Below are 25,079 nucleotides of genomic sequence, written 5' to 3' on the forward strand. Positions count from 1 at the left end.
TTAAGACATTGATGTCCACGTGTGATACAGGTTTATGATGGCTAATTATCCTGTGTGTTGAAATGGGGAGTAGGACACAAGATGAACATCTTCCCCAGGAAACTGGTAGCTGTGTACATCTATACCTGGTACCCTGCAGGCTGGAAGGGGTTGCCTTTAGTTTGTGGTTGTTGTTTTGGTGGTGATAGGCCTAGGATTATTGGATTGGTGGATGAAGGGAATGGTAGGATGACGTTTGAGGGATAGGAACTGAGTGAAGCCTAGGGACAGGGTTCTTCCGCCTCTCCCCAGGGTGTTGGCTACTTTGAAGGAAGAGTAGATAGTCCTCTGAACAGTAGATTAAGGACCAGATACCAAAAGTAAGAGTAAGGTGGATGGATGGTCTAAGCGCTTTTAGAAAGTGAATCGAGGATCACTAGATTTGCCAAAGCGTAGCTGTGCAAGCTGGTGCCAGCAACCCTTCAGTAAAAGCCAAACCAAACTCACCGCTAGGACGTCCATGCTGACTCAGAGTGACGCTACAGGACAGCATAGAACTGTGCCTGGTGGGTTTCCGAGACTGTAACTATTTAGAGGAGTACAAAGCCCCGTCTTTCTCCCTTGGAAGGGCCAGTGGTTTTGAACTGCTTGCTGAACTTGAAACTCACAGCCAAACTCATAACCATTACGCCAGAGCTCCTCCCCTCAGTAAAAATGACCAGGAGTAGAGTGTGTGGTTGAGGTGGACCGACAGTGCACACACACATACACACACACCAGGCTTTGGGCCATCATAGTTTCATCATATTAAAGAGAATGGACCTATGTTATGCTTTTTTGGTAGGCTTTTTTCCTTCTTCATCTGAAAACAATTTCCCTCTACACATTTTCTAAATTTCTGCTCAGGCATATAACAATCAAAGCATGATGTAGTCGGTGAGATGAAATTTCATTAACTCAGAGCAAAGCGCTCCTTTGACTTATCTTAAACAAATGTGCTCTTGCTTTTAGTAGTAAATGACCCGCGCTTTGTTGTGTGTTTCAGATGTCCTTGGCAGTGAGGTTTATTTTTGAAGGGGGAACAAGGAGGGAAGGAGGGAGGAGGCCTGCCTTTTAGGCTGCAGATGGCCTGAGAGTGAGTCCTGTAGGAATCAGGCTGGGGTAAGCGTCCCTGCAGTTCTGCCAAGGATTTCTCACTGCCTTATAAGGAGGGAAGGGGGCTGGAAAGCGAGAAGAGAGGGATGTGCAGTGAGATCTCCCTGACGGTGCAGGAGGAAGCTGGGACCTAGGATGGGAGAAAACAGATGAATCATGCTAGCGTAAGGGAGGGAATGCTTCCATACTTGGCTGGGGACCGTTTTAAAAGCTGGAGGGCTTGATCCCATCCGGGACCCTCAGAAGAACGCGAGGAAGCCCCTTCTCTTCCTCCCTGAGGCACTAGCTGTGCAGAGGGGGGTAGTGCGGAGCTTAGCCGTCCCCACGTCTGCAAATCAAACCGGTTAGGTTTCCAGTGAACCCTATTCAGAAGAAAGGTTCGACAAATTGCTTTCAAAGAGCGGCCGCTGGAAGCGCCGGAGAGCTCGTTTTCATCTGATGCACCTGGGCTCATCGTGAGTGGGAATCAGCTCCACGGTCAAGGGTTTGGCTTGATTTGAGTTGCTTCTAGAGCAAATATGTGTAAGGTCATAAGGAGACTTCAGTGGCTTGAGGACCTCAGATGTGACTGCTTTAGCCAAGCCAGGCAGGTGCACCCAGAGGAGGCAGCTGCAGAGGCCTCGAACTTGGGCTACTACTGCCGGAGCAAACCAACAGGAACCAGGTGCAAATAGTTCATATGAAAATGTCTTGCCTGTGATCATAATCCTGTAGATTAAGCAAGCCCTCGAAGGATTTACTTCCTTCAAGCCAGGATTCCACAATCTTTAAGGCTGAATAGGGTTCACTGGAAACCTAATGGGCTTGGTTTCCAGATGTGGGGACGGCTGAGCTCTGTAGTACCTCTTTCTGCGCAGCTGGTGTCTTTGGAAGGAGAAGGAGCTTTCTCAAAGTTCTCTCCATGTTCCCATTCCAAGTCTATTGTGAAACACCATTCTCTGTTAGAGGCGTTTCCAAAGGGCTTTCTTGAGTTTATTTTAGGTTTGGAGTTGTGAATGTATAGGAGTGGTCGTGTGGGAAATTGATCTTTTAAAAAACATAACGCACACAATGATGCACGAGTAATGAGAGAAAGAGTAATATATTCAAATGTATTTTCAGAACATTTGAGGAGCAGAGCAGATTGGTAGATGAGATACAAAGTGGTTAATATCCCAAATGGCATTAAGCCCATAACCCTTGGATTTTTCGAGTTCACCAGACAGAAATCATGTGTATCTCTGCTAGACATAAATCTGTAAGTTTGCAGGGAACTTAGTGCCTGAACCGCTAATTTGCATTCTACTGAAAAATTCGTCCTTGGGTGGACTTGCTGTCATCTTAACAACGGGAGATCTTTCAAATCTGCCTTGATTTTTCAAATCCTCCCTTTGCATACGGAACAACGGTGCAGTGATTGTGGTTGATTAGACATTATGCTTTTGCCTCCTCCTTTTGCCACCCACAACAGACACCCCACAATCACCACCTCACACACATGCCACTCAAGGGACTCACGCAGGATCCAACGCAGTAGCAGAGGATCAGGTGATCTTAGTGTTGATAGGATATACCAGTCATGTTGAATTCACACCTGTGACATAGCAAGAGGCGTTAGCCTTTTGAAAGACCCTGCAAAATCCAGAAGATCGGGGTGAGTTCTGTGAAGATCAAAAGATTGGCACAGACTCTTGGTTGTAGTGAACTTTCAGTTATTGTTGCAAGGATTGCTCCATCAAAGAGGACTTGCACGTAATCACACGTAATCACACCCCCAATAGATCTCGTAAGGGTGCCCCTGAGGCTGACTTTGGTGCCATCAGCAAACCCAGGCATCCATGTTTATCAGAGATCGGCTCTTCCGGTATTTACTGGACACACTTCCGGTATTTACTGGACACACTTCCGGTATTTGGGTTTCCCACAGCGACGCCCTCAGAGAACAGCTCGATGCTCCTTCTTGTCCGGTGTCCGAGATAGAAACATTTCCTGCTCTCTGTGGGCTCACCACCCACCGTAAAGAATAAAACCAAAGTCAGTAATACTATGGCACCCAGGAAAAGAATTCCATTCTCAAGGTGAATTGTGTGTTTTGATTTAACCGGAAGTAGAGTGATTTCATTCTTTTATTTTGCATGGGATACTCTCAACACTAGTTAAGCCATTTAAGCCATGAGCTACAGTGACAACTCTTCCAGTTCTTTAAGCCCTTGTCCTCCTGCCTTAAGCAACTTGTCTCCTTTAAGTCTTGGATCCATCCTTGTGTTTTTCTCCCTAATGATAATGACGTATTTCTCATCAGTGGATCTTTATACTTTTCCTCATCTGGACCACCGACGGCAAGATCAAAAACTTGGGCCACACGATCCTCTTGTTTCAAAAACATGTATCTAGGTGTTTTTTTCTGCACTGGTTTAGGTATTTACACCTGGAAAAGGTGCTTAGAATTCTGGTAACACCTCACCCTCTTCATAGCAATGGTTCATCAATCACTTTAAAATTGAATTTGTTATTAGTCTTCTTTACTTTCTTGTGACCTTGGATACTTAGTAGACTACTGGGTAACCGCCTTATGATAAATTATACTACCAGCTAGAAGCAGTAAACTGACTTTGTGACTTAGAAAAGCATGCTAAGCCTAGAGCATTCTTCAACTGCGAGGTCACGTCAGGTCTTGTAAACTGAAAAATCAGGTTTGTTTCCTTGGTTATGTGTTTGTTTTAATGCTTGGTTGGATAGTTTCTTAAAATTCAGCAGTGAACTATATCAATCCAATTGTTTTCTTAAAGAGAAAGGTCATCTAAAACATAAGATGCCAGCAACGTTCTTGGTAATTCTGTATTGCCAGAGCAAGCCAGTGAATGTGTTATAGCCTTTATTTAGTTCCACTGATGCTCTCTCTCACTCACTTGGTAGATTTAAATTCGATAAGCATGTATTGGAAGCCTTCTATGTGATATGGGGAGTTCCCGCACACTGTGCAATTTGATAGCCATCAACAAATGCACTCAACCACCAATAATACTGAGCAGGATGGTATTATTGCATTGAACTCTGCATTTCTGCTGTAGATGATGTAGATGACAGCTAACAGAGGCCCTGGAGGCGATTTCCTTCAACCATCTCAGTTTTAAATGTATATACATGTACGTATATACATAAACAAACATATATGTCTGCTCATTTATATGTATTCTAAAAAGTTTGAATATGTGGGAAAATGATAACAAGAAACCAAAACACCAGTGGTCCCACCATCCAAAGCTATCATTTTTGAGCTCTTGGTATATTTCCTTCCTGTCTCCTCCACATCTATATATATATAATCTGTCATCGATAATCTGAAACTTTAACACTCATATTTTTCCATCAAATGTTATGACACAAACCTTACCCAATGCTGTTAAAACTCTAGATCAGTTTTTTAAAGCTGAATAATATTAGATTATTGGGCCAACCATAACTTAGCCTCTCAGGATGTTTACACCATGTCACTATTGAATGACTCTGAGCTCAAATCTTTCTCACCAGAGAGTCTCTGGTGAACAGGGTTGCCTGGGCCCAAGTAAGTGCACAATTTGAGACTCTTGCACGATAGTGTTACAGACCCATGCATCTTACAGATGGTTTTATCTTTGCAGTGGGTTTCATGAACCTCCTCTTACACACATACTACAGGCTCTTGTCTTTCAACTGGCAAGAAAGTCACCAGGAACTGAATACACACTGGAGGCAGGAGATAAGCAGGGTAATCACAATCAGCTCTGAAAAACACGAAAGGAAACCTTAATCTAGCTATGCATCTGGTGGCACCACCTCAGTTTGTGTGAGCACCTTTTAGAGTTCCGTAGACCCCGATCAGATCCAGCACAGGGAGTTAAGAGTTCCTTACTTGTGGAATTGAGGAGGAAAGTCCAGAAATCAGCCAGCTTCATCTATCCCTAGAAACCACTGAGCTTCCTGTAATTGTTGTTAATAACAATTTCAAGCAACACAGCTTCTCCTAATAGGCGTGAACATCTGTGAGCAGACTCGCGAGAAAGCAGCAGTCCCTGTAGTAAACTTAGGGGCCACCCGGGGAATCTGGTTTGATCGGGGATCAGCGTATTCAGGGTTGATGCGGATTCCGCAAGTGACTCCACGCATGTCAACGTAGAAGTGTGCTCCTCTGGGTTGGGGTGGCCGCTTTTCCCGAAGTACATCAGCTGGCTTTTCTTCTGAGGCACCTTTACCAGACCAGACTCGCTGCTACTCAGTGAATTCCGCCACACGATGCCTCACCTGCTGTGCCACCGTGGCCCCTTTGGAGAGTGTCACACCTAGACCGGAGAGTGTTGATGAAGATGCAGAACGTCTGGGGGTCCAGTGAGGTAGAGGTTCACCCATACCAGGTCTGAAACAAGAAGACGGGCATCTTCGGAGCTGGAAAGGATGCCCTGGGGACCCTCTGGATGGGGGCTTGGTGCCGGTTGGGGGGCTGAACTTTCTGAGGCCAAGCCCTCCTTCAGCCCCGAGCCAGGCTCCTGAGTAAGGTTGTCTCCTTCAGCGCGCGCAAAGGGCCTGTGAAGTCAGCTTTCCAGGGACCTTGGCCTGCTTCCAACCCTGCGCAGACTTAAAGACTCTCAGGCCGCTCTGCTCAGAGAGCAATACACCCATTTTTAAAGCTCTTCTCAAGCACCTCCTTTCCGGGGTCCCTGTGGGTACTTTATGACTGGTCTTCGAGCTCTTATCCCTCCTAGGCTGTGGAAACGAGTTCTTTAGTCAAGTCTAGCCAGAACCAGCTCGAACCAGGGTTACCACCCCAATCCATCAGCTGCACTTCTGCGTTTAGTTGGGAGCAGGCTGCTTCTGTTTCCTTGAGCAGCACATTTTAAAGCTGATTTAAATCAGCATCAGCTCTCGTGGGATCTCAGGATTTTATATTTTTTTGCCATGTTTTCAAATACCCAGTCAGAGTCTACATTATTTATAAAGCGTGGGCTTCCAGCTCAAGTGCTCCCTCACAAATATGGACGATAAGATGACTGTTTTATTAACCCCGAGGCCAGTCTGCTTACCATGGGATTCATAATTATTCTTGATTCTGTCGTCAGAAATTCACTCTGTAGGAGAGACTTACACTTTGACCTTTCCTGCTTTTAAATCCAGGATATTAAGCTGTTCATTAAATGAGGAACCCCCCCCCCCGCCCCGCCTAATTCTGTCAAAACTACAGAAAACGTCCTTTAAATTGTTAGAATCTCAAATACAAATCTCCTCAGGCCAGAATATTTATCGAGTAGCCAACCTGCAGGCCAGAGCACCTTCGTGCTACAGCCAGCTGGCTTTTGCTCTGCCCTCTTTTTCCCCACTTCCCCCTTCGGGTTTGTCTGCACTTGTTGACAATGGAGCTGAAAATGGCTCTCATGATGAGGCTTCCCATGTTCTCAGAATGTTTTTGCATCCGTGATGGTAGGAAGAACACATGAGAGTAGGAAGACGGTGGGGGAAGAAGTGGGTTCCAGCCATGCTGGACTGAACATGGATGTTTCACAAGTGATTGATCCGTTCAAAAAGCAGCAGCAGCAGCAAATCTGGGACTCTGGAGACAAGAGCTATGATTAAGCAAGGCAGATAAAGACTTCATGAAAGCGGTCATGTTAATAGATTGTTAAGCAGAGGACTAAGTCGATGTTTAGAAGAAGTGCAGGGTTTTTGGTTTGGCACCAATAGAAGCTCTCTGGTGACATGTTAGATATGCACATTTGGATGAATGGGTGCAGCGCAGGATGGGCACTAATGGATGACTGGATCGAATGTGCCAGTGTTGATTATAAACAGGTGAATATATTCATTCAAAGTATTTTTAAAAGAGAGAAAAATGCAATTTGCTTTATGTCACATGTGTAAATTATATTCTCTAGTTTATAACTACAGTGCTCTGTGCAGAACTCATTGCTTTCTATGATCCTGCTGCTTTGTTGTATAGTTAAGCAATAACTGTGTTTCAGAAGAGCCATTCCATTTCTGATTTTGACGGGGCAGGTTGAGGTTGATCTCTGTAGAGCAGTGATATTTTCCAGTAATATTACAGACCGCAAGCTGAAGTCTGAGTTTATATAAAAGTCATAGAATGTACTTTCGGACTCTGCCTGGGCTCCATCTGTCTCCGCTGAGCGGCTTCTGCAGAACTGAGTAGCTGGCAGTATCGGCCTCGTCCTTCCTCCCTTAGACCTGATATGTGGGGAATCAGATTTAAAATTAGAAAGAAAAATTCATTCTAAGTTAGTGCCAGTTTTAATTGGCTTACAAATTGCTTTCCTTGTCACTTTTTAAATATTATCTTCTTAACTAACGGAGAAGAATGGCCAAAGGAGGGGAACCACCTGGAGAAGCTAGATCCCAGTTCACATCCATGGAGCATCCATGACGAAGATGAGCAATTGCTCCTCCTTCGAAAATGAAGGGAAAATCTGAGACATGAAAGAAAGTTATTGAGTGTAGAGGCATACTTTAATTTTAAATGCAAGAAAGTATATTAGGCTGGGCAGTCTAGAGTACCAATATCAGTGATATGCATATATGAATAAGAAAGAGCTTTTGATCAAGAGGAAATTATACATCAAGAAGGCATCTCAGCCCAGTTCAACTCAAGTCCATAAGTCTGACACTAGTCCATATGTCCCACCTCAGACTCACACAGCCACATGCCGGTGATGCAGGAAGGTGAAGCAGGAAGCAGGAAGATCACAGGTGGGTGCAGAGGTACGTGGATCCTAGGTTGATGACAGAGCAGGGTGCTAGCAGCTCGCAGGATCAGGTGGGCCACATGGGGCCACACTGCACGGCAGGTAGATTTCCAGCAGTCAGGAAATCAGAGGGGCAGAGAGAGGGGCAGGTCCCAGAGTCTCTCACTCTCACACAAACGGTCACACTCCCAAAGAGGTGTCCTCAAGCTACTGCTTGATTGACAGGCTTGGCTCCACCCCTATTGAGCAGTGTTTAGTTGACATAAAAGCATCCAACTACCTCAGAAAGGACCCCTTCAGGACCAGTGGTGAGAGTGGCGATACCGGAAGGGTAGAGGGAGGGTGGGTTGGAAAGGGGGAACCTTTTACAAGGATCTACATATAACCTCCTCCCTGGGGCACAGACAACAGAAAAGTGGGTGAAGGGAGACATCAGATAAGGCAAGATATGACAAAATAATAATTTATAAATTATCAAGGGTTCATGAGAGGGGAGAGCAGGGAGGGAGGGGGAAAATGAGGAGCTGATGCCAGGGGCTTAAGTGGAGAGCAAATGTTTTGAGAATGATGAGGGCAATGAACGTACAAATGTGCAATTTATCCAATTGATGTATATATGGCTTGTGATAAGAGTTGTATGAGCCCCTAAGAAAATGGTTTTCAAAAGGACAAACAATGTCCTTTCCTGCCCTCATCCTTGCTGGTTTTGGTGAACCACAGGCAGAGGTAGCCACACCTGACCCACGGATTGGGATGCTTGCTTGTGTGGTATACACACCTTGAGTTAGACCTGCCGGTACGTCCCTTTCTGTCATGTATTGCTTGTGTGAACCTGAGCAAGTCGCTTCCTGGATTATTTGACGACAGATTGAGAGGATCCGGGCAAGACACTGAGTAGAGTGGCCCATAGGAAATGCTTAGTAACTTTTGGGTGTTCTTTTTTTTTTTTTTCTCTTTTCTTCTTTTACATTTTATTAGGGACTCATACAACTCTTACCACAATCCATACATATACATACATCAATTGTATAAAGCACATCCATACATTCCCCGCCCCAATCATTCTCAAGGCACTTGCTCTCCACTTAAGCCCCTTGCATCAGGTCCTCTTTTTTTCCCCTCCTCCCTCCCCCTTCCCCCCTCCCTCATATGCCCTTGGTAATTTATACATCGTTGTTTTGTCATATCTTGCCCTATCCGGAGTCTCCCTTCCCCCCTTCTCTGCTGTCCCTCCCCCAGGGAAGAGGTCACATGTGGATCCTTGTAATCAGTTCCCCCTTTCCAACCCACTCACCCTCCACTCTCCCAGCATCGTCCCTCACACCCTTGGTCCTGAAGGTATCATCCACCCTGGATTCCCTGTACCTCCAACCCTCATATGCACCAGTGTACAGCCTCTGTCCTATCCAGCCCTGCAAGGTAGAATTCGGATCATGGTAGTTGGGGGGAGGAAGCATCCAGGATCCGGGGGAAAGCTGTGTTCTTCATCGATACTACCTCACACCCTAATTAACCCATCTCCTCTCCTAAACCCCTCTATGAGGGGATCTCCATTGGTCGACACTTGGGCCTTGGGTCTCCACTCTGCACTTCCCCCTTCATTTAATATGATATATATACATATATATGCATACATATATACATATACACATATATACACATACATACACACACTTATATCTTTTTTTTTTTGCATGATGCCTTATACCTGGTCCCTTGGGCACCTCGTGATCGCACTGGCCGGTGTGCTTCTTCCATGTGGACTTATTTGCTTCTGAGCTAGATGGCCGCTTGTTCACCTTCAAGCCTTTAAGACCCCAGACACTATCTCTTTTGATAGCCGGGCACCATCAGCTTTCTTCACCACATTTGCTTATGCACCCATTTGTCTTCAGCGATCCTATCATGGAGGTGTGCAGTCAATGATATGATTTTTTGTTCTTTGATGCCTGGTAACTGATCCCTTTGGGACCACTTGCTCACTCAGGCTGGTGTGTTCTTCCATGTGGACTTTGTTGCTTCTGAGCTAGATGGCCGCTTGTTTATCTTCAAGCCTTTAAGACCCCAGTCACTATCTCTTTTGATAGCCGGGCACCATCAGCTTTCTTCACCACATTTACTTGTTCACCCACTTTGGCTCCAGCCGTTGTGTCGGGAGAGTGAGCATCATAGAGTTCCAATTTAATAAAAGAAGGTATTCATGCATTGAGGGAGTGTTTGAGTAGAGGCCCAAGGTCCTTCGCCACCTTAATACTTGACCTATAAATATAGACACATAGATCTATTTCCCCCTCCTCCTATATATATTTGCATGTACATGTCTTTGTCTAGACCTCCATGAATGCCCTTTGACTCCTAGCTCTTTCCTCCATCTCCCTTGACTTTCCTCCTGCCCTACTACCATGCTTCATCGCCACCTGGGCTAGAGTATACCTCTTCTCTAAGCAACCTTACCCTTGATCATTTCCCAGCAGGCCTGCCACTCCCACTTCTCTACCATTTGGGGTCCCATGTTTTTCCCTTGTCCCTGGGTTTGTTAACACCACTTCCTTACCCCCCCCTACCCCCCCACCCCAAGTCCCCCCAAAACTGTCGGTCCCGTTGTTTTTCCTCCAGATAGTTCATCCAGCCTGTCCTATTCAGACAGACCTGTGGAGTCACTAACATGCACGAAAACTAGACAGAGGAAAACAAAGCAACAGTATACAACCAGACAACAAAACAACAAAAACAAACCACTGACAAAGAACAGAATAAAACAGTTCACAAGAGAAAAGCTTGTAGTTAGTTCAGGGATCGTTTGCTGGCCCTTAGGAGCGTTTTCCAGTCCAGTCTGTTGGGGCACCACGCCCTGGCCCCGAAGTCCACTTTCAGCATTCCCTGGGGACCTTGCCACTCCATTCCCTTGCTGTTCCGCTGCACTCCCCCAGTGATTTTCCTCGGTGTGGTGGGATCAGGTCAGGTGCAATTCCCACACTGTGTCTCCGGTGCTGTCCCCTGTATCGCCCTTAGTCACTGAGGGGCATCATGTCTCATAGTGGGGCCAGCCATGTTGTTCTCTCTGTGGACTGGCTGCTCTACTCAGGAACATCATCATCACGGCCTGGTGGGCCAGGCTGTGCTCCACTCTCTCCTCCTGCCCCTTCATCTGCTCCCGTGTGCTCTGATCAAATATGTCCATCTCCCAGAGCTGCAGAGTCAATGTCGTCCTTTGGAAAAAACTTTTTTCGGGGGAGGGGCAGGAATCCACTTAATTTATGACTTTTGGGTGTTCTTAATAAAAACCTTCCACATGGTTGTCACGGCCTCCAGCTGTCACCACTGTGGCAGTCATTCCTACCAGCACCATCATCACTGTCGTCTCACATAACTGGCTTTTCAACTGTGCTTCTCTCTGCCCGCTCTCGACCTTCTCTGCAGGCTATCAGTTTCTCCCCATTCTTAAATATTGAGGTCCCGAGGATTGTGTCCTAGGCCTTTCCCTCCTCTCCACATTCTGCATGGACCGCCTCATCCACGCTGGGGAATGGCTGGGCGAAGAAGTGAATGAATCTCAGGGCTACACCCATTTCATCCATTCCCACGGTCGTTCCAGCCACCATGAGTTCTCATAGACTTCACAGTTCACAACTTTGAAACCCATAGTTGAAATGCTCTCCCTGCTTCTGGGGTTCCAATCCCCAATGCCCACCACCCTGCAGTCCCTTCCCACATGGCAGTCATGACTCTGATGCCACGTGGAACTCTGACCATGACCAGAGCTCTCAGACTTGCTTAAGATATTTTAAAGACTCTGGATAAGTATAATCATTAATCATCCTGATTTGATGTCCTGGTTTACAACTTTTGTCCCAGTGCAATGATCAGCTGTTCCCCTTTTCCCTCTCAGAAATGCCCTGGTCTGGACAGTAACTACATGATCCCCCTGTAGCTAATTTATCTTCCGTCACATTTCCAGCATTCTCGCTCCTCAGCCCTGCTCCCTCCTGTACGCTCACCCTTTACACCGAGCTGGTCCTGATTCGTGGCGATTTCATGTGTGTCCGAGTAGAACTGTACTCCACAGAGTTTTCCATGATCATACACCTATGAGACCGGTTACTACTGAGTCAGGGCCGACTCATAGCAGCTCGTGTTGCAACATGAGTCTTGGTCAACACACGGTTCACAACGCTGTGACCTTTTGGAAGTAGATCAAATCCTAATCCAGTGTCCTGAACATAGATGACACTCCAAAAATATTTGGTTCATGATTGAAATAAAGTATCACATGATTTAGAATGATCAAAGGATGTATATGGGTGGGGGGGAGAATCTTATCCCATAACAAATCTTCACCCATATGTTTAATCCATGGTTCTGTCTTCTTGTCCTTGTCCCTCCTGTTTGTCACAGTGGTAGAAACGATGCCGTGTCCCTTTGATCAGAAGTTCACTCTAGGACAGGATTTGGACTTGGTACACATAGTCAATTCCAGGAAGCCTTGCAGGTGACAGTGCTGCGAAACAAAGCCAAGGACAGCTGTGGCCTAGCCTTTATCAAGCAGTTTAGACTACTTTGATTTCAACTGTGTATGAGAGATTGGTTTCAAAGCTATTTGCTTTGAAGTTGAGATTAAATTTATTCTCATTCTATCATATCTTAGGTTGTTTACGCTTCAAGCTCTGGTCTCACACTAATAAGAAACCGGCATAAGAATCACTCATACTTCCAGTCAGTCTTTGTGTTGTGTTATTTATGAAGTTGAGACTTCGTGTTTTAAACAGGACATTTTACCCTGTGGCTGGATTTACCAAGGAATCCTAATAGAAGAGGATTTTGTTCCGCATGTGTTGGCTAGAAACGGGTTCTGGATCTATGGGGCGGTGGAGGCTGGGATCTCGGAACTCTGTCGTGTGACTCATTCTGTAGACTAAAAGGGATGATTCTTAACCTTGCTCTAAAGAGAAATCATTTTAGTGTTTCTCGGATTATAAAACCATATGTATGTGTATATATCTGTATGTATGCATATTCACTATAAGAAAATCAGGAGAGAGGAAGAAGAAAAGAAAAATCACCTGTGCAATTACTTGTATGTTGTTGTGCTAAACAGTTTACATATTTCTAGGTACCTTATGCATAGTTTTTCATGTAAACACAGGTTTGTTTTTAATAAAAATGATTGTGCTCCACACATAGTTATTTAAAATGTGTTTTTCCACCTGACAAGTTTGGAACCCTAAGCAAGAAAAATAGAAGTAAATTCTTAGGAAGTTTTATATCCCAATGTATTTAATAATATTTAAATATAATTTCATTACCCCTTACTTTCCCCATCAAGAAGATACATGTGTGTATGTGTATATACATATATATATATACATAATTTTGCATTACTCTTTGAATCAGCCAGTTATTTTTTTAAACTTATACTTTTTAAAACAATAGGTATGTACAGGATTGCCAAGGTCTAGAAGAGTGGAAGCCAGACCGATCTTCCAGAAATGGCCCTGCTTTGTTGACTAAGTGCCAGGGGAGCAGCCTCCTTCCCACAATTGGAAAGGCAGGGCGTTAGAAAGCAGCTCAGAAAGGCTGGCCCCAGAAGGATACCCCCTTAGGTGATATTTGGGCAGAGTTGCCTCTGCCCAAAGCCACCAGCATCTGCACCAGCATCACCCCATGCTGGGCCCCTGTATCTTGTCTCTCTGCTTTTACTAAACAAGTGAAGCTGAACGACAAGCGTGAAAGAGTCTCCACAACCGTGCTTGCCATAAGAGGTCCCCATTCTGTCTTCCATATTTCACGTGAGCGCATCTGACTGGCAGAACTTAATTCACAGCTGGAACCTGAGCCGAGAGCGTCTCCCGAATGAGTGGGGCTGACTAATCCCCCGCTTGCATAGAAGGCCGAAAGGATGTCAATTTTCACCATATTCACCAACATCCAGATTTCCTAACCAGGCTTGCATTTCTTTTGAATGCATCACTATACAAAGAAGAATTTTAAGGCAAGATAAAGAGGGACCATTTATTTGGAAGAGATAATATATAGCACTATGACTTATTGAACCTATTTGCTGACGCTGTTGGGTAAACATTGGACTGTTAACCTCAAGGCCATCAATTCAAACCCACTAGCCTCTCTGCGGGGCAGGGAGGGGACGGGGATGGTGAGATGAGGCTGTCTGCTCCCAGAAATATGTGCAGTCTATAGGGGTGGCTATGAACCAGAATGCACTTGGCAGTGGTGAATTTGGTTTTTGCTGCCAGGGTTGGTTGGTTGTTCACTTCCTCTCCCCACTTTTCTTCATATAAACAACATTTTGATAAGCTGGTCTTATCAGTGTCACTACTAACCTCCATGTTGGTAAGCCCTCATTTCTCAGACCTCATTTTACCCAATCAAGCTCTGGGAGCGCAGCAGCTGAGCACTTGACTACTGGCTGAAAAGTCAGTAGTTTGGACCTACCGCCCAGACCCTGGGAGGAAGACGTGGCAGCCTGCTCCCCAATCCAGCCTAGGGACCCACTGGGGCAGTGCTAGGCTCTCCTGTGGGGCTGGTATGAATCAGAATGGCACTGATTTGTTGGGTTTTTTTCAATGAGCACATCGGACATGGAAAATCACCCTTTCATGGGAACTCTGGCGGCACAGTCAGGTTGGGAGTTCAGATTTCCCAGCCACTGTGCCTCGGGAGCAAGAGGAAACTATTTGCTCCTGTAAAGAAGCGTCCTTTCAGGTTGCCAGGAGTGGAGAGCAAATCGATTGTTTCTTTGTGTGGTTTCCAGAATCCACATTCTCCGGCTGTCCCTTCTGCTCTGTTTGCTCCACCTCTTCATGTGGGACGGCCCGGGACTCCTTCCTGAGACCCCTCCCTCTGTCTCTGTGAACCGGTTGGTCATCCCAACTTAGCACTTTAGCTGTGATTTTAAAGCGATAAGAACACACAAGGAAGCAGCAGGATACGTGATGAGACATTGTGGGGATTGCAGTCACTGAGAGGAGACAAAAGGTGTATGAATTGTTGAAGGGAAAACGGATCTGCTCTGTAACCCGTCATCCAACTCACAATACAAAGTTAAAATTAAATGAAGAAATAAAAATAACAGCTGCTGGTGTTACAATGTTCATAATTACCAATTATGAAAAGGAAAATTATGAAAAATGAATTCAATATGTTTGGGGGTGTTATTTCTGGTGTAGTGAGACTGAGCATCTTCTCAAGTGTGAAGGCTTTTGTCTGAGTAGCGAATGTTGAGATGGTCTGGAACCTTACATTTTCAGTTGGCTTATTTGCCTTAGATACACTTCGTCACACTTTTTATATGACTGGTGAGCTACGTCATTTCATAAGTTCCTGAAGCTTCCTTTCTCATTCACGCCAGGTTGAGCACCTGGAAAGGAAGCCTGCCTTTGCTCTGTGCTGACGGACCTCTGCCTCCTTTTTGTCTCCACAGCTTTTGGAAAGAACCAGCAGTGGTTTCGAAGAATCCGATTCTGGTGCTATCAAGAGTCCGCTTCACTTAGCTGTAAGTCCGATGCTGTGCGCAGCGTCACCTGTCACAGAGAAACCAACAGCAGCAACCCCCTCAGCCTCTCTTACGCCATGCCTGGCTTCAAATCCCAGCCTGGTGTCACAGACACCAGTCACAACCAACACAGGGCAGGGTTAGCGCTCCAGCCTTGTGTTCCAGTCGCGGCTCTACCTGTTGATGACTTCAGGGACATGACTAACCCTCTCTGAGCCTCAGTTTTCTCATCGCAAAATAAGGTCCGATGAAAAGAGGTCAAAAGCACTTTGTGCTTAATATATTATTGTTTCAAAAGCTAACAAAAATATCATTCACGAGTATTTAAGTCAACAAGCTGAGAAAATGCAAAGATGATGCTTGGGTTTAAGAAAATTGATTATAGATAAAAAATGCACAAGCCAGTTTGGGGGGGGGGGGTGAAATCTACCGATAGTTGGGTGCCATGTCTGAGAGCCTGCTAAGACGGTTAAGCATCGACATGCGCAATTGTGCCTGTGCTCTTTCCGCCTGGACCTGGAATTGCAGTCCCGAGGAGGAGGCCCCAGGATCAGATTCTTGTCCTGCGGGGGGGGGGGGGGGGGGGGGGAGGTCTGGGAGGAAGGGAAAAGATGGGCGTTATCACCTGTAAAGCTGCTTCTCCACATCCCACTAATTGGAGGGAAATGCAACCTATCAAAGTGATGATCCCTAAACTCTTCAAGAGGTAACTGAGCCAGAAAGTGCACCCCACCCCCAATAGTTGGTGATCAGCAAGGATTTCTTCAGTAGCTCCCTGAATGGCGGCCATCCTCAGCAGCAAAGGGCTTACCATCCCAAGGTGCCCCTGAGCCATGAGCCCTAACCACAGAGCCACCAGGTGCTTCTTTGCTTAATAAACCCAGAGGCAGGACCGTGGGAAGAGTGGGGAGGGGCTGGGTCTCTACCATTAACTGGCTGCTGTGGTGTTTCACCTAATACACTGCCTAAACAAGCACATCTTCTGCATGTTTCTGATACACAATTAGGATGGAAAATGTTGGAGCAAAGAGATGTGTTTTATTATTACACGTACATGGCAGTTCAGGGTTGGTGAGAGGGAGCATGACAATGCCGCAAGGATTGGAGGTCTCCAGAGCCAGTCGCTCTCCTCCGTTTCCTAGCTCACTGTATGGCAGAAAGATGAAACTGGCTCTCCCGTCCAGATTAATGGTCTTTGAAATCCACTGGAACACTCGACTTTGCCCGATAGGCTTGTTATTAGTTGAAATCAACTCTTTGGCAGTGGGTTGTGTTTGGTTTGGTTGGTCTCACTGTAGAGTCACCAACAACCCGTTGATACCTTACGCCCACACCTTGTGATGTAACTATAAACATACCCATAAGACACATCCACGAAAGCACACATTTTGAGTCCAGTGAAACTAGGCTAAAATGTAGCAAGTTTTCCTGGAGATAAAATTAGACGCGATATTTAGAGGGTAAGAGGTGGATGCATCATGCGGTAAGTCTATAAAAATTGAAATAAGTCTATAAGTACAAAACGTGAAATAAAGTGGGATAACTAGATGCATTAGTCAGTTCTTGGTATGGGTTACTCCAAAGGCTGGTTTCTAGAATTCCTACTCAACCATCCGCTGTGTTTGGGGACCTGTCCTCGAAGTGGAGGATTCACAAACATGGTTCTAGCCGCCTCCAGAGGGGCCTCATCAGAGGGTTATGTAAGAATCCTCATGCCCTTTGGAAATTGAGTGGATTACCTTGCCAAGCCTGCTATTAATCTGAAAAGAGACTTTGTTGACATCTAAAAATTCGATCCTCTCTGTCTTCAAAAAACAAAACAAAAAAAGAACCATGACCTGCTGAGAGCTTGCTGTGTGCCAGGCACTCTGCAGCTTCGCGGGCACATAAGCAGCAGTGGGAGGATGCCATCGCTAACAGTTGGGCTTTGGTGTTTCTGCAGCTGGTCAGGAGAGTAGGAAGGACACAGGGCGGAGGTCCCAGATATCACGCTGCTCCTTAGCAACTCACTTGGGCATGGTTTCCCACCTTGAAATTAAGGGAAGCAAGTGAGCTAAAAATCCCCTTTCAAGTTTGTTCAGTTGTTCATTGTGTATAATGTGGCCCAAACCCGACGTAACTTCTTGCATCCAGCTTTCCCCATTTATCCTACGGGGAGGTAGCAGGTCCTGTATCATAGAGCCACTGTGAGGATGTCGGGCTGATACATATGAACACGCAGTTAGCATCATCTTCACTGCCTGACCCAACGGCTGGAGATGTTGCAGTCAGCACAGCTCGCCCCCTGCCCTTGTAGAGATCCCCAGAAGGAAGAGGGACACCCGGCAAAGAAACAGAGGGCACGTAGAGAGCGTTGGAGCCGCACAGGGAATGCTATTTCACTCACATGTTCTTCTTCCGTGCCACTGAGGCAAAGTGACGCTCGTCCAGCAGAGCAGAGCACTGCCTCGCCTGTACCATCCTCACAATTATGACGTTCCGGCCCGTGTCTGCAGCCACGCAGTCAGTCCCTCTCGTCGAGGGTCTTGCTAACCAGGAGCTCGTGCGGCACCGTGGTCATGCGTGGGGCTGCAAGTCCGCAGGTCAGCAGTTTGAAACCACCAGATGCTCTGCAGGAGAAAGCCAGGGCTTTGTCCTCCCAGAAAAAGTTACAGTCGCAGACCCTTCAGGGGCAGTTCTGCCCTGTTCTCTAGGGTCACGTGAGTCGGCATTGACCCGGTGGCCATGAGGTTTTTTTTCTACTTTGTCGTAACATAGAATCTCACATTTGATCAGAGATCTTAAAAGCTACCACATTGACTTCCTGACGGAAGAGTGTTATGGAAAGAAGTGCAATTCCTTGGGATAAACGTTACCGAGGCATATGCTTAAAGCAACAAGGAGCCCATTGTGGCTGGAAGTAGCTGTGCTTAGGGATGAGGCCTGGCATGTTGCACGGTCAGGGGAATGACATGGAAGGTCTGTGGCCAATTTAAGAACTTTGCCTTTTTCTCTGAGCAAAATAGGAAACCATCTAAGAAGAATGACATAATATGGCTGTAGTTTTTAAAGATTACTTTAACTTCCGTGCTGAGTTTAAATTGTAAGGGGACAAATGCAGAAGCAAGACACACAGGCAAGAGATGATGAAGTCCAAGGTGGTCAGGGTGGTGGCGGTGGGCTGGTTCTAAAATGACTTCATTGCTTCCCTCTAAGTGAGGACGGTGTGGCACCGGGCTGGGTCTCATTCCGCTGTGCGTGGTGTCGCTGTGGATCTGAACGGACTCCACAGCCCCCTGCAACGACAAATGGTGACACGTCTCCAAGCTTTATTAGCTGCTTCAGGAACCCCACCGTCTGCCCCCCGCCCTCCCCTGGGTCCTGGGAGCGGTTACCTCGCCAACATCACAGGCATATGATTTCTTAGGTGAGAGCATTGTAACAATGACACCAGATGCCCCCAACTTTGGCTGCTGCAAGCCACCCGACCTGCCTTGAATGACTATTTCCCGGCCGAGTGATTCAAGTCTCCAGGGCTATTGGCCAAATGAATTCCATAAGCATTTCATCTACTTGAAAAAAATCGAATTAAGAAACAAAGCTATGCAAATGCAAGGTTCCAGCTGCCAGAATGTTGAGTGAGACCCATGCGTTGTTTCCATGGATTCTTGACGTCTTAATTCCTTCCCCTCTTTGCCCTTAGTTCCTGCCTAAAACAGTGCAAAGACAGTAGTCCTGTTACAGGAGTAGTTAAGTGACTGCTATTTTTTCATTAACAGGGTGTTCCTTAAACCCGTGTTTAATTGTTCAATAGCTCAATCGTCCCAGTGAAAGCTTGGGCGGGATTGTCTATGGACTACCCAAATACTACGTGCTCTTTGACCCAGTCTGTTGGTTCTTCTGTGTGATTTCTTCTACCTTTAATTGTTTCAGAAACTATTGGTGGAATTCCTACCAAATACCTGATTTAAAATGCTACTGCAGAAATGAGTAGGACAGGTTCCAGTAGGCACTGCTGATGTGCAAAGAATCTTCTTGTCTTTCGGTCTACCTGTCTGTTTCAGACAGTTTGGGTTCCTTACTGTGGACACTTCATGAACCATAGAACTTCCTAACGAGAGCATCCTGCATTTGACCATAAAATGACATTCTTCAAATTATACAGTAGCTTATTCAGGGTTACGTGCTGAAGTGTGGAGGTAATATAATTAATATTACCTTTATAATTCCCTTTAACTTACCTTTAAAGCTTAACCCTTATAGTCTTATAGGAAGCCCTGGTGGCATCGTGGTCATGCATTGGACTGCAATATCCAAGGTCAGCAATTCAAAACCACCAGCTGCTCCTTGGGCGAAAGATGAGGCTTTCTATTTCCGTCAAGAGTTACAGTCTCAGAAACCCACAGGGACAGTGCCACCTGTTTTCTAAGGTCACCATGAGTTGGGACCAGCTCAATGGCATTGAGTCTCCTTGTTCTCAATCCCCTACGGTGCTTGCGTGTACTACATTTCGGGCGCCCTGAGTTAGGCTAGCGATATTTAACGAGGGGGATTCTATAGGCGATTCTGAGCATTCAACATCTGCCTTTTCTGAGGATACTTGTGTGCCTGGTATGGAAGCCAGGCCTCCTGGCCATGCAGTGGGTTCCGTGTCGGAGTGCTACCCTCAAGGCCACTGACTCCAACCTCCCGGCCACTCCACGGAGGAAGCAGCGGCTGCCTGCTCCAGTGAATATGTCCGCTCTCGGGAGCTCCAGGGAGCATTTCTGTCTGTCTGCCTGAGCAGGAAGTTTTGCTTTTGATAGAAGATGCATGGGTTAGAATGCTACGTTTTCCTGGTTCCCAGCCAGGTTGACTCCCCTTCATTCTTCCATGAATCCTCTTTATCAGAAATGATTGGGGTTCTTTTTGGTGGTGCAGACGGACAGAGAAAGCGCTCAATTCCTTGGGTGGCACCTGACTTACATAAGTGCCCCGTGATGTGACTGCTCTCCGGCCCAGTGGCTCCCTTTCCTTGTGCCTGTCTCCTTTCCTGGTGCCTCCTCTCTAAATGAACCCTAACTACGCCGTCCGCTGTGTGGTGTGTGTTGACTCACAGACACACCCAGAGGTGCGAGTTTAGGAGTTTCCCGAGGTCAAAGTGACAGAAATGAAACCCTTCCTAGCGTTACCACTGCAGGACGGGCGTTGATGGGCCAGCATTCGTAGGCGGCACCTAGAAGCCTGCCGTGGTAGACATGGGCTCGTTTCCCTTTAGCACGAGGACAAGGTTTCCACACAGGCTGGTTCCTTAGGGCTGCGACAATACCAAACGTGGGGCGTGGGATGTGACGCCCAGACTGGAGCCCAGAAGTGAAGTGCGTTGGGGGCGTCGCAACCCGCTGTGATGCTCCTGTTACTGTTAGGTTTCTCTCTCTGGGACAGATTCCAACCTCAGTCCTTGGTTCCACGCGAGAAAGATTTCACGCCGAAGCCGGGCTCGTGATCCGAGTGAATTTAATGAGTGTTAAAAGAAGCTTCAGGTTTTACATGGCACCCAAAGGATTCCTCTGACCATGCGGCCTGGCAGAGACTGCCCCAGGTCACGCAAGGATCTCTCTCCTCCCAAGAAGACTACCAGACCACCAAGCAAGACAAGCCAAGAACCCTCTCCCTTCTGGTCCCTGCCTTTTCAAGGGTTCCCAGGGGAGGCGTGGTGAACGACCCCAGGTCGATCTCATTGGCTGAATTGCAATCACCTGGCCCAGGTGGGCTGCTCCAGGTGTAACGCCCATTCTAGCCCATGGCGGGAAAATCCAGCTTTTGTCCTTTGCTGGCTCTCCTAGGCATGCGTTAATGGACTTCCCAATTCCCTAGGCTAAGCTACCTAACATTACCACAGCCCTTTGCAGATGGATGTGCACGGTTGCGGGGAAAGCACCACATGATAAAGGTTTTCTTTCCCTATGTTTGCATTTTCAAGTTCTGGGAAATTTGAAAATTAGACCGTAGGGGTATACGTTGCCTTTCCCTTTCCAGAGAAGCTCACGGAAGAAGCCACCGCTCAGGCTTTAGGATCTGGCCAGTGAGTCTTCCCGTCCAGTGCCACTGGTATAACAAATAATACAGGCTTCCCAGCCCATGCAGTTGAACTTGGCAGCTAGATCAGAAAGTCAGGCCTGCGTGCGGAACTGATGCTTGTCCCCACAAAGGCCAGGCAGTGGGGGTAGTACAAAGGCAGGCACCCCTTCTTGCTTGAGGGGTGCGGAGTCCCACTCCCAGGCACCCCTGGAGGACAGAGCAGGACTGCTGGTGCCAAAAGCTCTGTGGGAAGCCTTCCAGAGGAGCCCTGGCAGCACAAAGGGTCAGCGCTTTCCCAACAGTTGATGGCTGGATTGTTTCCCAACAGTCTGTCGCAGGAGAAGGACCTGCTTCCCACTGTCCTTTGAGCTCACCAAGTCAGGATGCACTTGACGGCACCTGGAAGCGACAACAAAGGCCTTCCATTACAAGGGGCCTAGGTTTCAGATTGAATATTTATTCAACTCTCTGCATCATTACCAAACTCAAAACAACACTGCCATCAAGTCGACGCTGAGTCATAGTGCCAGGGGAGAACTGCCCCAGTGAGTTTTCCAGACTGTACCTCTTTCCAGGAGTAGAAAGCCCATCTTGCTCCCTTGGAGCAGCTGGTGGTTTTGAACCCGTGGCCTTGCAGCTGACAGCCCAACAGGCAATCATTACACCATGAGGGTTCCTTCTGCACCATCACAGGTGGAGACAAAAGAGCATCTTCTTTGCAAGTTAATTCCAGAGAGTGACCACAGGGATTGAAGGGCAGCGCCTCAAAAGCAAAGTTTGCGTGTGCACAGGTTCTGGGTTCCAAATCCTGATTTTGTCATCCACTAGTGATGTGCTCCCAGCCCCGTTCCTGACGTTGCTGCTTGTGGTTCCTTCATCTGTGAAGTGAGGGTGTTTGCCAGGATTGCATGAGATGCTAGAGTGCTCTGCCCATAAAAAGCCCTCAATAAATAGTTGCTGTGTAAAAATTGTCATTTTACTCCTCAAACCATACTGCCATCGAGTCGATTCGAGCGCCCGGCACCCTCCCTCGGGTTGCCAAGTCTTTCCGGGAGTGGACAGCAGGGGGCTTGGCCCACCAGTCGTGCAGTTCGCAGCCTCCGCTCAGCAACCCCCTGCCAGCGAGTCAATGTTGCCCAGTTCTATGAAATGATAACTCAACTCATGGCTAGTGGGTCTGTCCCAACTCGTAGCCATCCTACAGGGCAGAGTAGAGCCGCCCTGTGGGCTTCTGAGAGGGTCACTCTTAGAGGAGTAGAAAGTCTCCTTTTTCTCCCACAGAGCACCCGGTAGTTTCGAATTGCTGGCCTTGTAGTTAGCAGCTCAAGAAGTAGCCCACTATGCCACCAGGGCTCCTAATAACAACAACCACTGTTTCATTCGTTCACTTATGAGACCACTGTTGCGCATCATAAAAAATAAACTCAAACTCACTGCCACTGAGTCAGTCGATGCTGACTCGCAGCAACCCAGTGGGACAGGGTCGAGCTGCCCTTGTGAGTTTCCAAGACTGTGACTCCTTACGGAATTAAAACAGTCTTTCTCCTGAGAGCAGCTGGTGGCTTCGAACTGCTGACCTTATGATTAGCAGCCCAACATGTAACCACTACAGCACCAGGGCCCCTCATTGAGTTTCAGAGACCAGGCATAATTCTAGGCTACAGCAGTGAACAGCCCACACGCAGGCCCAACCATCACAGGCAGTAAATAAAGAGATTGACAAAAATGTAGCAGATTTGCGGGCCTGGCAAGTGCTAAGAAAACAACGCAAGGTTCGGGGAGGATACCCGAAAACAAAGCTGGGTAGAGTGTGAGGTAGAGACTGGATTTATATTCAGGCCGCTCTGAGAAGCCCTCCTGATAAGATGATACTGGAACCAAAGTCTCAGGAGAGCCACCTGCATCTCTTGAGGGAGGAGGGCGGTCTACACTCAGAGAAAATAGAAAGAAGGTGCCATGGCCCAGAAAGGACATGCTGGGATTTAAGGAACTTAGGGCAGTGTCGCTGGGGCCTTGTGTGCGGCAGGGCTCGAGCTGCAGGTGAAGCTAGGGAGGGACTGCATCCTGAACGCCGACTCGCGATCCCAGAAAGGAAGCGTGGATGTTATTCTCAATGAGGGCAGAGGCCAGTGCTAAGCAATCCGTGACATGATCTAATGTGGGTTTGAAAGATTTCCCCTTGGAGCTGTTCGATAAGAGGGGGCCTTTATTCTAATCTCGTAAAAAAGGGGAAAGCTGATGGCTGCATGGGAAGTGGAGCTCGTGAGAAGTGGGGACCCTCAGAAGATATATTTTTAAAAGACTGGGGATGATGACGCCTTGGAAGTGACACGGAGGACTAATGCGCTTTGTGTGACTTAGAACAGAGCCACTTTCCTGCCAGGATACCTGCCAGCATCCCTTCCTCTGAGCAGACACAGCCAGTCAAAGAACCCTTTGCCTTTCCCCACGTGAGTCTTGAGTCAGAGCTGCAGGTGGAGAAGCAAAAGAGTGCAGGTGACAGAAGAAGGTACTTGGTGCTGAAGGGATATTGGGACAGAACTCCTCTTGTTTCCTATCTCCTTCCCCTCCTTCTAGCGCCCTGGTGCCATAGTGGTTACGCATTGGGCTGCAAGGTCAACAGTTCAAAACCACTAGCTTTTCTATGGGTGAAAGATGAGGCTTTCTACTCCTATAAAGCAGCGGGTCTCAACCTGTGGGTCACGACCCCTTTGGGGGTTGAATGACTCTTTCACAGGGTTGTCCGATTCATCCCAGTAGCAAAATGACAGTTATGAAGTAGCAACACAAATAATTTGATGGTTGGGGGTTACCACAACATGAGGAAACGTATTAGAAGGTCACGGCATGAGGAAGGTTGAGAACCACTGCCATAGAGAGGTACCGTCCTGGAAGCCCACAGGAGCAGGCAGTTCTCCCCTGCCCTGCAGGGTCGTCATGAGTTAGAATCGACTCCGGGCTAGGAAGTCCTCCCTGTCCAACAGTCGTCCGAGAGTTAGAATTGACTCATGCAGTGAATTTTCTACTCACACAGCTGTAAGGAAGGGGACTATCTTTCGTCCCTGTCATTTGTAATTCCCTTGTCTTTCCTGTGTGTGGGTGTATGTACTTAAAAAAAAACCTTAATAAAATTATTTTTCAGCCTTTTGGTTTTCTAGTGGGATGAAGCCTCTTGGCGTTGGCCTGGCATAGGACTTCAGAATAGGTCTGAGGTTGGTGCCGGCACATGGAAAACATTTATTTCCACAATTATTTCCAGGGTTTCATGCTAATCTGTGGGAGGAATAAAGACGAGGGAAGGAAACATAACTACGTGTAAGCTCTTGCTCAAGGCCAGTGCGCTCTCTTACCTCTTTTTATCTCTATAGCAGCCCTGGGGGGCGGCTTTTATTGCTCTCATCCTGCAGGTGAGGAAGCAGACTCTGACATAAAGAAATGTGGCCACAGTCACATGGTTAGAAACCAGTAAAGTCTTAGAAGGACACAGAAGTCCGTTGGATGTTCTTGGAAAGAAAGGTGTTCGGGACTGACGGAGTTGGGATTTATTCACATGAGAGTACATGGAAACATGTAGTGTCCTTGGGGCTAATCATTTGGCATAAGGGAAAGCACGCAAAGACATCCACGTGTCACGTGAGGTGTGAGTCCTTCTTTTCAGCCTGCCTCTCTGGTTTGCCTTGTGTTTCCGA

At 47.1% G+C, this 25,079-nt stretch overlaps 1 protein-coding gene across 3 annotated transcripts in view; it reads left to right on the plus strand.

Annotated features, from left to right (window-relative positions):
- The window catches only part of ANKRD44 (ankyrin repeat domain 44), a 352,825-nt gene that overhangs the window by 298,102 nt on the left and 29,644 nt on the right, over positions 1-25,079 (plus strand). For all 3 annotated transcript variants that reach the window (XM_075529200.1, XM_075529203.1, XM_075529202.1), the window contains exon 17: positions 15,280-15,351. In XM_075529200.1, the coding sequence (XP_075385315.1) occupies positions 15,280-15,351 (72 nt within the window). The remainder of the gene's footprint in view (positions 1-15,279; positions 15,352-25,079) is intronic.

Source organism: Tenrec ecaudatus, chromosome 13 (genome assembly GCF_050624435.1).
Source record: "Tenrec ecaudatus isolate mTenEca1 chromosome 13, mTenEca1.hap1, whole genome shotgun sequence".
Classification (NCBI taxonomy): Eukaryota; Metazoa; Chordata; class Mammalia; order Afrosoricida; family Tenrecidae; genus Tenrec; species Tenrec ecaudatus.